Here is a 16,833-nt window from a genome sequence, read left to right as displayed (position 1 = left end):
CAAGTCAAGACTTGAAAAACAGGAGCCAGCGGAACTCAACCCCATCAGCACAGGTACAGCCCCAGCCAATGAAGGCTCAGTCAGTGTGTTTCACTTCATTGCTGTTGAATTCTAGTTCACTGACTAAGGCACTCTGTGGCTTTCCTGTGGCTTCTGTCATTTGCTGGGATGGCCCAGATTAGTATCCATCAGAGAGCCTGAGAAGACTTCAGCCCAGTGGTACTTTCTCTCCTGGTGCCTTCTGAATATCAGCCCCTTCTCCTTCCCTATGCCCCCACCTCACTATCCCAGCCGCACACAACCCCTCCTTCTCTGCTGTACTTAAAACACAGCTCCCATTCCCCTGTGTGTCCCTGCTGAGTCTGGGCTGCATCCCACAGTGTTTGCGATGCACTAGACGCCTGCCTGCATTTGGACTTGCCACTAAGCCATCTTATTCTAACTCCCCGCTTCTTCTTGTCCTCATAGTGCCTGGTACAGTACCCCCCCATACTGCCCTCACCTCCCTCTCAGCCCTCAGACAGTCAGTCCTCCTTGACTTGACCAAGCATGTGGACAGAACATGTATATGGGCCAGGCATCCTCCATTGGCCTACACAGGTCTGGAGAGATTATTTTTTTTCCACATGAATTTCTCTGTATAAATTTTACTGTTGCTATACATTCTTTTCCCCAACTTGATGAACACATTTTGCATTTCCTTTCATTTTTCATGACACTTACTGCCCATACTTGTTTTTATATCATCATGGAATTTTGTAAGGTATTTTATTCCAGAATCTGTAACACTATACAGATAGCACACGCAAGATACAATGAACAAGCCAAGTGGGAAAATCACAAAACATCTCCCAGGTGCTGCCATTTCAGTGTCTCTTTGTTGAATGCATGCAGCACCCCGGACGTGCCAACCAACGCAAACAATCCCATGAAGGCAGTCTGTGGGAGCCAGCGTGAGCAGTCCGTCTGAGTCCCATCCTCCCTGGTTGCCATCTCGTGTGTAAGACAGATGTGGAGCCTCCTCTGGCTAATGAGGATGGTCCCTGTGCTCACTCCCCATGCTTCCAGCCTGTCTGCACCTGGCTCCCAGCACCAAAAAGGCAAGGACGGGATTGTGTGAGCTCAGATACAGGTAAACCCCACCCTGCTCCTTCAAGAAGCTTCACGCAAGCGGCGAGCAAACAGAGTCTTTTGTTATATGAAAGGACAACACCAAGAAAGTAACTTTGGAGCTCTGTAGTATCAGAATGGAGTCTATCAGAGACAGTCTGCACAGTTCTGTCTGAAATGTATCCTCAGATGGTACCACTTACCCAACAGTATCATGTTATTCTTAAAATACGAAGTTTTAAAGACTTTGGAACCTGTAGAGAATAATCTATGAACTAGAAAAAGTATTTTAAACTTATTAGGGCAGAAATGAAAGTGGAGTGTGTCCTAGTAGACAGATCTGCTCTGGGGATTGGCAGATCTCAAAATACCTCATTGGTTCTCACACTCCCAAGCAAGGCTCCTGATCCCTAACTTGCCGGCCCTACACAAGTGGAGAAGCACTGGCTTGCAGTGGGCTCACCAGGGCTCATGGTTGGTATTGTTCTGGCTGAATCACCCCAGGCAGTCATTTTATCTTCAGGAGTCTGTTGTCTCCTCTACAAAATACCACCAATACCTAATACAGAAGCTATGGTTAGGTGCGTGCTTCCAGTTATTTCCAGCCTCCTTTCCTTTCATAAATTATTCCAGTTGCTGAGGCCAGTTGTATTTTAGTGGCCAGTTCTGTTTTAATATTTTTTGCAAATACTTTGACAATGCATATACATGCATATATGTATATATGTGTAAAATTTTGAAATTGTCAGCATCTTAAAAAACAATATAATTAAATTAAATATATAGTATTTTCCTAATACTGTTTTTTTAAAGCATATTAAATTTTTATATGGAGCTACAGAGTTCTTTCATGAAATAGCTTAGATCTCTTTTTCTTTTCTTCTTTGGTAAATATAGTGCTAAGTATAATATTAATTTATAAAACAATAAAATAATTTCAAAAATTAATACACCAAAATCAGTAAACTTGGAGTATCAAAGACACAGTGCCGTGATCATCTAGAAGAATTGCTGTTTGCTGGGTGGGAAGTGTCTTATTTAGGCTTTCGTTGCTCTGATAGAACACCATGACGAAAAGCAGCTTAGGGAGGAAAAGGTGTATTTCACCTTCCAGTTATAGCCTATTATCCAGGGACCTCAGGGCAGGAACCAAGACAGAGGCCATGGAGGAAAGCTGCTTACTGGCCTGCTCCCCAATGCTTGCTCAACCTGCTTTCTTATGGTATCCAACACCACCAGAAGCCCAGGGGTGCACCACCCACGATGGACTGGGCCCACCCACATTTATAAGTTAAGAAAATGTGCCAAGCCTTATCCACAGAGCAATCCAGTGGGGGCATTTTCTCAGTTTGAGGTTCCTCCTTACCAGCTGATCCCAGCTTGTGTCACGTTGACATAAACCAGCTGCGCAGCAGTAAATGCCACGGTACCGTCACTGTCCTTTTTGTCTGAGGAAGAACTTTGGAGGGAGCTCATTAGTGTATATAGCACACAGCTGGCTCTGAGCTCACAGGTCTTCCAGAATCACCATCCAAGTGTCCACACTGGAAACTGGAGTCAGGAAGAAAGACAGTATTACAAGCTGCTCAATCATTTATGACCCAAAACCTTTAAGAATTCTTATGTTTTTGCTGAACTCTCAAGCAGAACTCAGGAAAGAAACAGAGACTCCTATGTCCTTTAAAAAATGTTTTCTTTGGGTTGGTCCGAGAGTAGTGGTGTTTACAACTAATTGATCACAACCAGTTACAGATTTCTTTGTTCCTTCTCCACTCCCACTGCTTCACTTGACCAGCCTTAAAAAAAAAATTTAAAAAAAAAATGTTTTCTTTGAAAGTAAAATATCTTAAATTCTAAGAGATCTTCAATTACTCTTTAACTACATAGACATGGAGCAAATTCTTTTAGAATATTACCTGGTTTTCCTTTTAGATGTTTTCTTCATGGAATTATCCTCAAACCCCAGTTTGCTTTCATGATTCCTAAGGGACACTGCAGCCTACCATGGTTTCCTTTCCTACATCATGTCTCCAGAAGAAATGTTTCAACTGATTACAGTCCTGTACAGTTCTTGATGGCACTTTACCACAGCCAGAGCTGATCAACTACTGATGGAATGGGAAGCCAGGGGCGGGGGCTCCCTCTGACTCAGTATCTCAAACCTGTAAACACTCTTGCCCTGTACCAATCTTTGGAAGGAAAAGATTGACATGAAATATCCTTCACAATTTATGAAGTAAATTAAAATAGATTTAATCTTTACGAGGCATCTCTAGAGCATAAAATTTACTGGATTTAATTGCTGGTTATGTACTCAGCAAATTGGTTAATTACCTTAGGCACTTGCTTGATGCCTATCAGTTTGGGTTCTTGTGTCAGTTATGACCATCTTTGGCTCATAATTGAACCTTCATTCAGAATATCTAAGTAACAAGGGTGTTCGCTTAAACTGTAACTGCAGGGAGGTCCATGGGGAGACATCTATATTCTGATGTTCAGAAGTCATACGTGCCAGTCATGTGTTTATCATAACCACAACAGGCATTGCTGTGCAGGAATAGCCTGTAAGTGTGAATATTGCTATTGAGCACTACAGAGGGAAGGGGAACAATGGGAAAAAAATTTAAGTATATTTCTAAGGTCACTCCTACTAGACCTGCTGGAATGGCTAAAACAACATTAGGATGTTAAAGAAACTGATAAGCCAAGGTGCTAGTGATGATTAAAGAGTAATGGGAACTCTTATGCATTACTGGTGTCAATGTCAAATGCACAGCCACTTAGGAGATCAGCTTTGGAATTTCTTAAAAAGGTCAACACAAATTTATGGTATGATCAGTATTTAAAGTATAGGTCTCGTCATACTTTCATTAAACACACGCAGATACAAGTAAACTCAGACTTGAACACAGGGTTTACAAAAGTTTTATTGATCATGTTCCCAAACTGGAAACACCGAAATATCTACCAATAGAAAATGGATGAACAATATAATGTATGTGTCAGGGGGAGGGAAGACTTGTAATGGGAGTGAACTACTGCTTAGCAACCAAGCAGAATGAGCTACTAGAACATACAATAAAGTGGATGAATCTGTACACAGGCTGCCAAGCAAACTAAGGTGGATTCAAGCAGGGTATTCCGTGTATGATTCCATTTCTAGAACAGCACCAAATGAACCCACCATAGAGAACGCAGAGGAGTGGTTGTCAAGGCAGAGAGTTGAAAGTGGAGATTGCTTACAAGAGAAAACTTTGGGGAATGATAACGTTTCTTTTCTTGATTGTACTGATGGTTCCACATCTGTATCCGCTTGACAGACTCCTCAGACTACGTTTGAAATGGGTGTGTTTTATTCTGTGAAAATTATGTATCAAAAAAATGTTGACTGGAAAATGAACAGAGGAGGACAGGAAAAGACTGGAATTGAAGACCAGTGGGAGACTGGTCTGTTCTGTGGGAGCTGCCACCAAAGTTTACAGCCTGCTCTCATTTGGCTCCCAGGCTGCCACACTATTAAAAATAGAAAGAAAGAAAGAAAGAAAGAAAGAAAGAAAGAAAGAAAGAAAGAAAGAAAGAAAGAGAGGAGAAGAAAACCCTTGTCATGTATTTTTAGTGTGAACCAAATATCACCTCCAATTAACATGGTAGCTGCTCCTGAGGTTAACCTTCCACTTCATTAGGGCCCTGAATCCCTGAGACATCTTTACAGTGGGCAACACAGGATGAGGGCAAGATTCCTCTTGGTCCCTACTGGACCCTCTCCCCTTTTCCCCTTGCTGTCCTGAGTCTTCTCATCCAGGATTCTTGCAATCTCAGAGTCACATCCCCTTGAGGGCCCTTAAAGGAAAAATAAGTAAACAGACATAGAGACAACCTTCCTTAGCAAACACAAAGTTCAAAAACTTTTCAAAAGTCATTGAGTCCTTCCTTGTGTCAGTGTGCTCACCTGCTGAAGCCCCAGGACCAGACTGCACATGCCCAGAGACCTGTTGGTCCACGCCAGGAGGATGGACCTAAAACATCTCAGCATTGACTTCCTTGTTTATACAGAAGCAACAATAGTGTGAGAATTCAGTTAGACAGTGCATGAGCACCCTTAACTCAGTGGCTGGCACAGAGTGAGAAAGCCACTGAAGGCTAGAGAGATGGTTCAGGTTACAATCACTTGCTCTATGAGGGAGGCTGGAGTTTGTAATCCAGCGCCTACGTCAGTTCACTAACAAATGCCTGTAGCTTCCACTCCAAAGGATCTGACACCTCCGTGGGCACCTGCATGCACATGTGCAAGACTCTCACACAGAAACACACACACACACACACACACACACACACACACTGAAAGATTTACTTATTCCAATGAGAGATTGATGTCTTTGGCATGGGGAGTGACATGTAAACCAATACTCACTTTTGCTGATCAGAGGGCAACTCCCCGGAGTCATTTCTGTCCTTCCATCATATGGTCCCAAGGGATAGACCACACAGAGGTGGGAGCAGTCTGAATGTAAGATCAATATCCTCACCATGGCAAGGTCTGTATTGTAGTTTAGTTAAACTCTGGAGTGCAGCTCTGAAATTCACATCCTAGCCTTATCTTTAAAATGTCTTCCTTCAGGGAAAGTTATTGAAATCCCAAGTGCGTGCGCACACACACACACACACACACACACACACAAATAATATTTTTTTAAAAGAAAAATGTCAAGCCTGGTATGGTGGTACACACCTTTAATCCCCAACACTTGGGATGCTGAGGCTGGCAGATCCCTGAGCCCTGAGTTCAAGGCCAGCCTGGTCTACCGAGTAAGTTCCAGGGTACCCGTGGCAACAAAAAGGACCCCTTTCTAGATTCCCCACCCCCAAAAAAGTAGCAACGGAGAACTGCAGATATTATGGAATATTCTGTCCTGACTGCTCAAATTCTCAGATTTCTAGAGGACATCAGAAAGCATGCTAACAGCTCTGTATAAGCCACATAACAACCTAGATCTGGGAAAGCAGAGCTGCCAGCCTAAACTGGAACATCCCCAAAACTACCAGTTCTGTGAAGGATGAAGGCCCAACTTTAAGTCTGAGCTTTGCATTTGAATTGATTGTGTTGTTTTATCCTACACACGACTGAGAAGCCTCTGGTGTGCGGTAATTGTCTAAAACAGGCAGAAAAGAGTCCAGCCACACACTATGACTGAAAATGTCAAAAATTGGATGTTCTGGCAAGCCAAATAGGGAATTAATAATATATTTAGAATTTCTAATAAAGTGCCTGTCAAGCAAACAACAACGTATTATATACACAAAAAATAAATCCTACCTGGGTATGGTGCCCTTCCCAAGCAGTATGTACACTGTATTTGAGAAAATAGACCGATTCCACCCCAGACGAAACGTCTGTTCTCTAGCATTTCCCATAACGTTCCATTCATTTGTGTATTTTTTTACATCCTTTATGTAGCTTCACCAATCTTCCCAGTCATCAGTGGGTCAAGCAGGCACTCAAGGGAACCTTCTGCACCTGGCTCATGGCCAAGCATCCACATCTCAAAGTCCCGTGCGACAAGCTTCTTCCTCCTCCTCCTCATCCTCCTCTTCTTCAGCTTTGAGCGTGGGCCAGTTAGTCAGCAGTAAGTATCCGTCCTGGCTCCATCTAATCATGGTAACCTTCTGGCTGCCTAATGCAATCTCCTCTCTCTCCTTTTCCTTTTCCCTTTCCTTCTCCCTCTCCCTCTCTTCCCCCCTCTCCCTCTCACCCTCTCTTTCTTTCCTTCCTCATTTCTAGGGCTGCTAGGCCATTGTTGGCATAAAGTCTGTATCCAATGCCAAACGACTCCTTAGGGCAGCTGGCCCCCACACCACACCCCTGCATTAGAGCAAGCTGGGATCAGGTTCAATTTTCAGCGGGTTTTGGTGTGCTAAGTCAAACCTGTCACTTCCAAAGCTAGACACTGATCAGCTTGCAGGACGTGAACAAACAGCTCAGAGCTGAAATAACCAACAACAGACACTCAGCTGGAGGGTCAAGCTGCTTTCCTGTGTGTTTGAAGTCCCCTGCCATTCTGTCTGTAGGTGTCAGAGGAAATAAAGGAGAGCATGCCTGCGGGCGGGTGAGTGAGTGAACACTGAGCCACCTTCAGTGACACAAGGAGGACACTGCACAGGCTGGAATCAGATGGAAGTCTCCAAACAGCCATTCACAAAATAAAACAAGCCTGAAGGCTGCCTCCATAGGAAGATGGTTATGAAAGTCTATATATGGTGTTGTGGAGTTGGCATATGTCTCTAGGGAAGCCAGCATATTTGTCACATATAAACAGAAGCATATGAAGATGCATGAAACAATAAGCTTGTTAAATATCATTATTTTTAACCTCTGTATACCTTTTACTAAATCTTCAAATAAAATCAGATGATAGGTGATAGATAGATAGATAGATAGATAGATAGATAGATAGATAGATAGATATTTCAATCCAACAGGAATCAGGATTTCAACAGTCATGGGTTGAAAAGGCTAAGTGACTGCATAGGCACTATGCCATACAATAAGAATGCCTATGTCACCGGAGATAAGGAAAAGGGCCTGTTACAGATAGAGCGTGGGGATCCTCACACAGAATGGGGCAAAGCTGATGATAATACAAAGTGACACTCCCCAAAGGAAAATAAAACATGCTTGTTCAACAACATAGATAACTTAGTCTAGAAAGAAGCTGTGGGTGGGGAAGAACAAGGCCCTTGGGGAGGATGCTACAATGCCCAGGTTCTTCAGTGCACTCTTGGACACTGGGCACTCTTAGTCCTCAATGTGGCATGAAGCAGTGGGGGCACACGCAGAGTTTTCTTTTTTTGTCTGTCTAAAGACACAACACTATTTGGCTAGAAACCTTTGTACTAGCTGAATAAAATTATAGACAAAATTAATTTTATTGTATCTTCTTATTTTTCTATAAATTAGCATCTCATGTGGTTATTGTGAGAAAAGACTCAAAATCTACCCAAATTCAATTTCCTGTGTGTTTACAAAATATACATTTTAAATAGTAAATATATGCATATGCTGTTAAATATATACAGGGCCTGGGCAGGAAAGAACCCATATATAAATTAGAGTGTAGGGTAAGTTTTGTCCTGAAAGAAAAGGAGTCAAAGTAAAATACAGGAGGAAAATACATAAGATGTAAAAGTATGAACCACTCCACTAATGCAGAGTCTTACACGTGTATTATACTCAACATGGTAAGTGGCCCGAGAGAAGTCTGCATGATGGACAGATGGATGGGCTTCAGCTTTCTCTGGCCATTTGACACAGATGAACAAGGAAGGGTTACCCTTTTTTTTTTCCAGAAATTAATTAAGGGAATCTACTTAGCAGGCCAGACGGAATTTCAATTACCTGGCAGCCAACAGTTTATTTAACCTCTAGGTATACAGTGAGCAATCATCAAAATAAAGACTTGGGAGAGGGAAACTGCTCTATCACATGCATTTGGAGCAGAAGACATGACATCCAAATACAGAGCCTAAGCAGGAAGGCATCTAATCCATACCTGTAAGTGGAAGTTTCTTATCCTGACCCCCTGTTCCCCATCCCAGTAGCTGCTTCCAGATTACCACAGACACTTAATATTACTTATAAATTCTCAGACAAATAGCTCAGGCTTATTACTAATAAGTTCTTACATTTAAAGTTAACCAACATTCCTTATTTATGTTCTACCACATCGAAGTACATTTAGTAGCATGGCACACACATCTCCTGTTCCCTCTATATCTGGCTAATGACTTCTGGCCCTGCCCTTCTCCTTCTCATCATCCTTAGTTTGGTCATCCCACCTATACTTCCTGCCTGGCTACTGGCCAATGAGTGTTTTATTAAACCAATTTGAGTGACAAAGCTTTTTACAGTGTACAAAAAGATTATTCCAGAGCATTAACCCCTTGTTTAAATAAAAAAATGAAGGTTTTAACTTTAACATAATAAAACTATATGCAACAAAAACAATTATTAAGAAGGACAGTAGCAATATCTAGTCCATTTGTATTTGGCAAAATTAGAGAAAATATTCTATTATCTATCTTTTGCTAATTTCAAAGTTTTTTAAAGCTAATTTGCTTTCTATTATCACTAAGAAAAACACTATAACTATCTAGTCTCCAATTCTATTAACGATCCCAAAAGGGTTAAATTTTACCTAATGACAGGGATATCAGGCTGCCTAGATAGATATCCAAAATTTCTATGTAATGTTGGGGCATTAAACTCTGGCCTACAGGCCTAGCACATCTGATAGACTTTTTTGAGAAGTGGGGAATTCTAAAGGACTATCCTACCTTGTCTTGGCAAGTTCAGCAGTCACCTTTCTTGTGCCCTGCTGGTCCAGATTGGACAGTAACAGTCAGAAACTGAGACAAGGACAGTTTCTTTGCCCACTATCTAACTTTTGCTATGAAGAAAGTAAACTCCATATAGAGTTTCTTTGATGTCTGTCATCTTCTTTAAAGTAGATTGTGCTGTCGAAGCAGACATGGTCTTTGAAGGGTTCAAGGACCATCAGGTGTTTGAGGACCATCTGTCTATTCAACATATCTGACATATTTGACATGACTATAAGTTTGACTATTACAAATGACTATTAATCTGTATTTCTTAATTACAGATTACATTTTTAAATGAGCAACATAAACATAATACCTTAAACAAGAGTAGAAATATACATAGAGTAGAACAAAATTAACTTTGTTTTTATCAATAAACCAAAATTCATACCAATGTAAAACACTTAAGATTAATAGTTGTTTTTCAACTGTAGATCCTCTTTGCATGAGAGGGTCTAGAGACACCAGTGGACATCAAAGTACATAAACCCAGTGTGAACTTATGACCATTACAGGTTTGGGGTATGTACTCTTCTGTGTCAAAACCCAATCACAAAAGAAATGCATGTTCACATATTTATAGCCCATATCTCTTCCAGCTCGGTAATTTGCTATGATAGTTTATTTCAGAGAAACATGTTTACTGGTGTGTTACAAAACACATGATAAAGAATATAGCCTTATCAGCACTTTTTGCACTCAGCAAGGGGTGCACAGGGTAAAGTCTGAAAAAAATCTGAGTTCAGGACCTTCTCACCCTGTGGAATCAGGCCAGGTCTCTCTCTCTCTCTCTCTCTCTCTCTCTCTCTCTCTCTCTCTCTCTCTCTCACACACACACACACACACACACACACACACACACAATGGGTGTGTTCGCAAGCCCAGAGGCTCTTTCAACCCTGTAGTTCAGGGATTTTTGTGGAAGTCTTGATCATATAGACATAGTTGATTATTAACTAAATCTCCAGCCCCTATCACCCTAGATTTTTATGACAGCTTGTTTCTTTAATGACCAACCTCTTCCTACAGCTATCCAGGAACCAACTATTAGGACAAAAATATATTACTATCATCCAAGAAATTCCAAGAGTTTAGAAGGTCTGTGTTAGGAACCAAAAAGGCTAATCTTCACGTGAGGATCATAGCATCCCTATAATTATTTAGGATATTATAAGAGTTTTAAGAACTATATTCTAGCACAATACACTAGGACCAAAAACATACTTCTTTATGACAATATCACACAAACTTTTTTTATCAGAATTACAGTTAGTGAATTTCCCACATCATTGTCAAGGAGGGTATTGTCCAACCTTTCATAGATTAAAAATTAGTATTAAAATATCTTACTCACTCCAGGTAAAAGAATAACATCTAATCCCTTGTAATGATCAAATGACCTTCATGTGTGAAGAATTCCACATCTGAACTCTTAGTAACTAAATAAACATCCTTGTTAAAACCTTGTGGCCCTAACACCCTTCCCTTAACCTTGTTCAGTTTTCAGGGCTCTCACAGATAGGCAGTGTTTCTATTAGCTGGTTTTTTTTTCATTTTTTCATATGTATGTGATATGTGCATATGTGTTCACTTACATATTGGTGCATATGTATGTACAAGTACATGTGAATGTGTGTGTGTGTGTGTGTGTGAGAGAGAGAGAGAGAGAGAGAGAGAGAGAGAGAGAGAGAGAGAGAGAGGGAGGCAGGGAGGGAGGGAGGGAGAAGACCCAGATTAATGGCCAGAATCTTCCTTGATAGACCTTCCACCTTACTCAGAAAGGTGAGATCTCTCAATCAAAGCGAGAGTTCAAAGCTACGACTAGCCTCACTGGTTGGCTTGCTCTGCCTATCTTTGCATTCATTCTGGGACTAGAATTGCAGGCAATATCCCATGTCCACCTGCTAGGTACATGGGGGCTGGGGATTCCCATGCTTAAGCAAGAGCTTAAACTGCTAAGCAATCTCCCCAGCTCTAAACTGGACTTAGAAAATCTAGAAAAAAAATAAAATAAATGACTTTTAAAATCCTAGCTCAGCTTGAAATTTACAGTGAATTAATTTCAAATAAGAAGATTTGAAGTTTTGACTGCTGGTGGGTGTGGTTTTTATTATTAGTCTCCATATACTGTTTAGAAACCTGGCTTGTGAACGTTACTGCTAGCAAAAGACTGCTGGTTCCTGTCTCAAAACTAAAGCAGAATCATAAAGATGGAGACAGTTTATAGCATAGAGAAATCTCTGATACAGCCAGTGATGTGGTCATGATGCAAGGGCCTCTTCCAAGCCACATCCTCAGTCTCTGATGGAGCCTCATTTCCTGGGACTACAGGGTAGGCACTCCCACTGTGTGCTATGAGAAGGTGCTGAAAGCTGACACTTGTTTTGTTTTGCTAAGATTTTCATTCATGCTTTTGGCGACTTTGTTAAAGATGTATTTCATGCCTATAACAATTCTATAAGCAGGGATCATAGCAGAATGATGTTGATGTGTGGGAGTGTTCAACTACTTAGCAACTTGACTCTACATAAATATCAAGGCTAACAGCAAGACAGAGCTTAAAAAAAATAAACCACAGCAACACCTGTCCTGGTGTATCCCAAGCCCCCAGTTCCACATGGGCCCCAGTTCCACCATGCACCAGAGTCTACAAAACAGGTTTATTCTCAATCAGCATGCATTTCATCTCCCTGAAAATCCCTTTGCTTTCTCGGTCTTTGCATTCTGGATTTAATGTGGCAACTATCATCATCCTATTGAGTCACTGCAAAACTCCAAGTCCAATGTTCCTTAAATCCCTTGTGATTCCCTCACAGAACCAGAGCTACATGATCCCAGTGTAGCTCCATGGCCATTTTTAGGGTGGACCCTGGCCAATACTGCTAATCCTTTGGGCCTGTATTCTGTGTGCAGGGCTTATTTAATCTTGGACAGCTTCTACAAAAGGACCACCACTTCCTCCTCCATCCAGAGAAACTCTCCTCTAGGTTTCTGGCTAGAGCTGCTGGACCCACTCCGAGAAAGCCCTGAAGATGCTTCTTATGATCCCAGTCAAACTGACCTCAAATCATCTTCAAGACGAACTTCCCCTAGGAACAAGGGAATTGAAGCTGGGTTAATCTTCCCCACTGTGGGATGTGACACTCTGAGCTAGCCTGAGGGTTAAAGCTATGCTCGGGGGAAGCTTCCGTTCACAACATTGCGTATCTTTCTCTCCTCCTCAAGCAGAAAAATAGATATCGCTTAGCCAAGGAGAACTGCTGCCGCAGTACAACAGCCAGACAGTGCGAGACCAACTCTGAGGCACAAGCACAGCATCATGGCCCTTTGAGCAGTTACGAACACCGAAGAAACAGCGACAGTGTCCTTCCGATGTCCGAGACCAGTCCTGCCGGACAGATAATCAAGAGAAAGCTAACAGATGTCCACAGACGGCTCCCTCTGTGGATGAGGAGACTTCTGTGGGGCAAACTTTGTAAGAACACTAATATAAAGAAAGCCAAGTGACTCACATCTTTTGTCAATCAACAAATTGCACAAAGATGCTGAATTCTCCTTCCAGACCTTGATCCAGACCTCACCCTGTGTAAATTTCAAAAAAAAATTCTTCTTATTCCTGGGTATAGTGGGTCACATGGATAAACACAGTACTTGAAAGGCAGAGAACATTGTTGTGAGTTGCAGGTGCCAGCACGTGTGTGTGCACATGCACACGCACGCATGCAAATGCACGCACACACACACACACACACACACACACACATACACACATTCCCTTTACCACCTGTTTATATAAAGCCCCCTGAAGCTTTGTATAAAAACTGGAAGCCTGCTCATTAGAGCCTCATAGAAGATATTGTGTGTATAACTGGAACTTTCTTCTCTGAACTCTCCATGGATATCTAAGCATCCACTCCAACACCCCTCGGTATATGGGATCTCAGCATCCAAAGTGTTCTTTTTAACTCTTATTATTTTCAGTGATACAGTTATGAACAAAACCAACAAATCCTTCACAATTAAGTGACCAGGTTTAGTTCCAAGGCTCGGGAATCAGCAAGGAGATATGATCTAGAGAGGAGGTAAGAAAGGAAAAAGGTGAGAGGACACATTTACCTAAACGTGCTGACCACATCCTAAGCTCACCCACACTGCAGTGCTGTGTGCGCTGGCAGCATCAGTAGTGATGTAGACTGCTCTGTGTTGCTTAACTCAACTGATTTTGGAAAAGCTAGAGATGTGACTAGTAAAAGCCAAAGGGTTATTTCCCACTGAGGTATCTACTTTGACAGAAAACTTTCTCCCCGATCACAGACCACTGGCCTTCCCATCCCACAGACTCAACTGCTTTGTATTCTCAGATGCAGTGCAGAAGGAAAGAAAGAGGTGGAAGGTCCTCTCAGGAGCTCCTCCTTGCCAGGCCTGTCTGCCTCGTCAGTCTGATGAGCAAGCAACTTTTCTGTACCATGAAGCATGGGGGATGAGAGCATGAACGGACTCAGAAAAGTGGTGGTGCAAAGAGGATGCCACAGCCAGACTCAGCAAAGGTAGAAGAAGAAGGTCAGACCAGATGCATGAAGGAGCAGGAAGAGCCCCCTGTCGGAACACTGGACTACCTGTAAAATACACCCCTCCCCCACAGGTGACTCAAGCCTGTCAAATTAAGAAAAGTGTCATTTTAAAAGTCAAGTCTGTACAAGGAAGTCTCTGACTTCCCTTTCTTTTTGTTTTGTTTTTTAAGTTTTGAGTTTTGAATGTCCACGGTTACGTGCAAGGCTACCAGACACCTCACCATCTCTGGAAGAGACTAGGTCGATCTTCTCTTCCACTGTCCCGGCCAGCGCCCATCTCTAGTCTAAATCAGTATTCCTCCACTGCTAATTCTTTGCCTCTCTCCTCTTGCAAGTAGACTTTTTGAACTTTTTCTAAATCCTAGTAATTCTTCCTTCAGTCAGGCAGTGGTGGTACAAGCCTTTAATCAGCACTTGGGAGGCAGAGGCAGATGGATCTCTGTGAGTTCAAGGCCAGCCTGAACAGATCAAATGCCAGGACAGGCTTCAAATGCTGCACAGAGAAACTCGGTCCCGAAAAGCAAAAATGAAGACAAGCAAGCAAAAGAAGATTATAAAATAATTCTTCCTTCCACAATGATTTTTTTGTTTGCTTTTCAACATAGATTTTCTATGAATCTGTCCTGTTTATGTACTGTGGCCTGTGGTAACAACAGCCACTGTAACACCTAAGAACCAAGCAACAAGAATGCCCAATCTAAACTCAGGCTCACAGCTCACAGCCAATGTGAGGGGAGCTGGAGAAGAGGGGCAAGGCGCAGTGGGTATCCATTCCACGTGACTGGACATGACCGCTGACGATGTAGCTCCTCTGCCCCGGAAGAACACCAAAATCTTGCTTCGTCTTTAAACTCCCTTTTTCTATGGTTGGCAGCTAATTCCAAATATATGTGAGTCTCCTGCAGTATTCATTTGCAGCTCCTAATTCTGGGATTGTTTTAATGAGTAAATAAGACAAGAGGCAGAGGCAGATGTGTGCACATGTGGTCTCCCGGAATTCTTTGTGAACTCCGAGAACCATTCCACACCACTATGCTGGTGGACTTTAAAATTCAGAGGCCACAAAACACTCAAACGTCTTTCATTAACTGGATGTCAGATTTCTAGAAAGAAATTGGGGGGAGTGTAGGAAAAGATGGATTTTAATTCATTCATCCAAACCAACTTTATAAACAGCCCACGAAGTCCTGCCATACATAACAATCTGTCAATGTGTTACCCCATGACGCTCACCACTTAGATGAGTTCCTTCTCCAGCCTATGTCCCTTACATTCTCTGAAAAGATGACCCCTCCTGCCCCTCTTCCCTTCTCTGCATATCTTGAGTAGAATCACACTGCCAGCTTTTTGTTTTGTTTTGTATTTTCTTTTCCATTTTTATTGAAATAAATCTTTCCATATAGTATGTTCTGATTATGGTTCCCCCCCACCTTCCCTCCCACACACATCCATACCCTTTCCCTCTCTTATTAGAAAACAAACAGGCATCTGCAAAATAATGATAAAATTAGAACAAACAAACCAGAATAGGACAAAACAAACAAACAGAAGCAAAAGAGCCAAAAAAACACAAGAAATATAGACACAGACACACACACACACATTCGCTCACAGAGAAATCCCACAGAAACACAAAAATCAGAAATCATAATATATATACAAAAGACCTGTATAATTAAAAAAATTAAAAAAAAAAACAGCAAAAAGCCTCCAAACATTCCACTGAGTTTGTTTCACGTTGGTCATCCACTGCAGGCATGGGCCCTGCCCTCAAGTGTAGTTTATATCCCCAATGACACTCCTGCCACCAGTTCCTGATGGTTTTCTGTCATTTTTCTGTAAGTTTTTCATGCATTAGTGCTGGACCTAAGTCCAAATAAACTGTGAGTACATGCCTCCCACTCCACTCAGAAACCAGGAGTCGCCTAAAACTACTTACGAGCTGTCGACATTGGCCAAACCACTCTCTAATCTCTCCCTGAGGAAGTGAGGACCTAGTGCTACAAAAACCCTCAGGGCTCCTTCAGCAGTCTTCCTGAGCTGCCCTGTTTGCCTTGGACTGGAGTTCAAAACTCCTCTTGCTTCAGCACCACACGCACGGGCTCCGATACCCAGCCAGAGATTTGTTTTTAATGTGAAGACAGATGTATAATGTGTATCTGTATCACTCCTTCCATCAGCAGTACATTTTCCACAGGGGAAGGATCACTCCCCCCACAGCCCCATACCGAGAGGAGCTGTCCACAGCACTCCAGGCCCTTCCCCGACAGACTCGTCTTCCTTATATAAAAGCATTTTTAAAACTGTCACTGAGGACACAAACGTTTCTTTCGCTAACGGCCAGGGAGTATATAGCACTGAACCCGGAAGACTAACAGAGTCGACCACGGTCCTGGGATGAGAACAGAAATTCTCTGAAATTGATGGGTTGCTGTGCAGAAAGAGGAAGGACAACTTTCAGCTAAGTCAGAAGACTGAGGCAAAGAACAATAGGGATGGCTTGCAACAGGACCAGCTTCACTACAGGCAGCATTGAGCTGCGCTGAAATCTGCCACCAGGCCCAGCCCATGCTGGCTCCAGCGTGGTGAACGCTTTCATTTATCCAGGGATCAGTAGCCAGGGGGGAGAAAGTTTCATTCTCCAGCTGTTGTGTCATTTCCCTTGATAAGTCCTAAATTGACCGCGTTATCCGGCACCAAAGGAGCCTTCCTGTGGTAGGCAGTTTTTATTATGTGCCCTTTCAGGAGACAAAGGCAGCTGCGAGGGTAAAGCGCT

General features: G+C 42.4%; 1 protein-coding gene across 1 annotated transcript in view; it reads left to right on the top strand.

The window, feature by feature from the left end:
* The window catches only part of LOC125417637 (POU domain, class 6, transcription factor 2), a 370,123-nt gene extending 357,130 nt beyond the window's left edge, over positions 1-12,993 (top strand). Inside the window, exons 7-8 of the mRNA XM_087896666.1 lie at positions 6,566-6,766; positions 12,715-12,993. Of these exons, the coding sequence (XP_087752792.1) occupies positions 6,566-6,766; positions 12,715-12,993 (480 nt within the window). The remainder of the gene's footprint in view (positions 1-6,565; positions 6,767-12,714) is intronic.
* The last annotated feature ends 3,840 nt before the right edge of the window (positions 12,994-16,833 follow it).

The sequence above is a fragment of the Myodes glareolus genome, chromosome 14 (assembly GCF_982192425.1).
Source record: "Myodes glareolus chromosome 14, mMyoGla1.1, whole genome shotgun sequence".
Classification (NCBI taxonomy): domain Eukaryota; kingdom Metazoa; phylum Chordata; class Mammalia; order Rodentia; family Cricetidae; genus Myodes; species Myodes glareolus.
The sequence above is the reverse complement of the archived record's forward strand: the minus strand, read 5'-3'. Positions and strand labels throughout refer to the sequence as shown.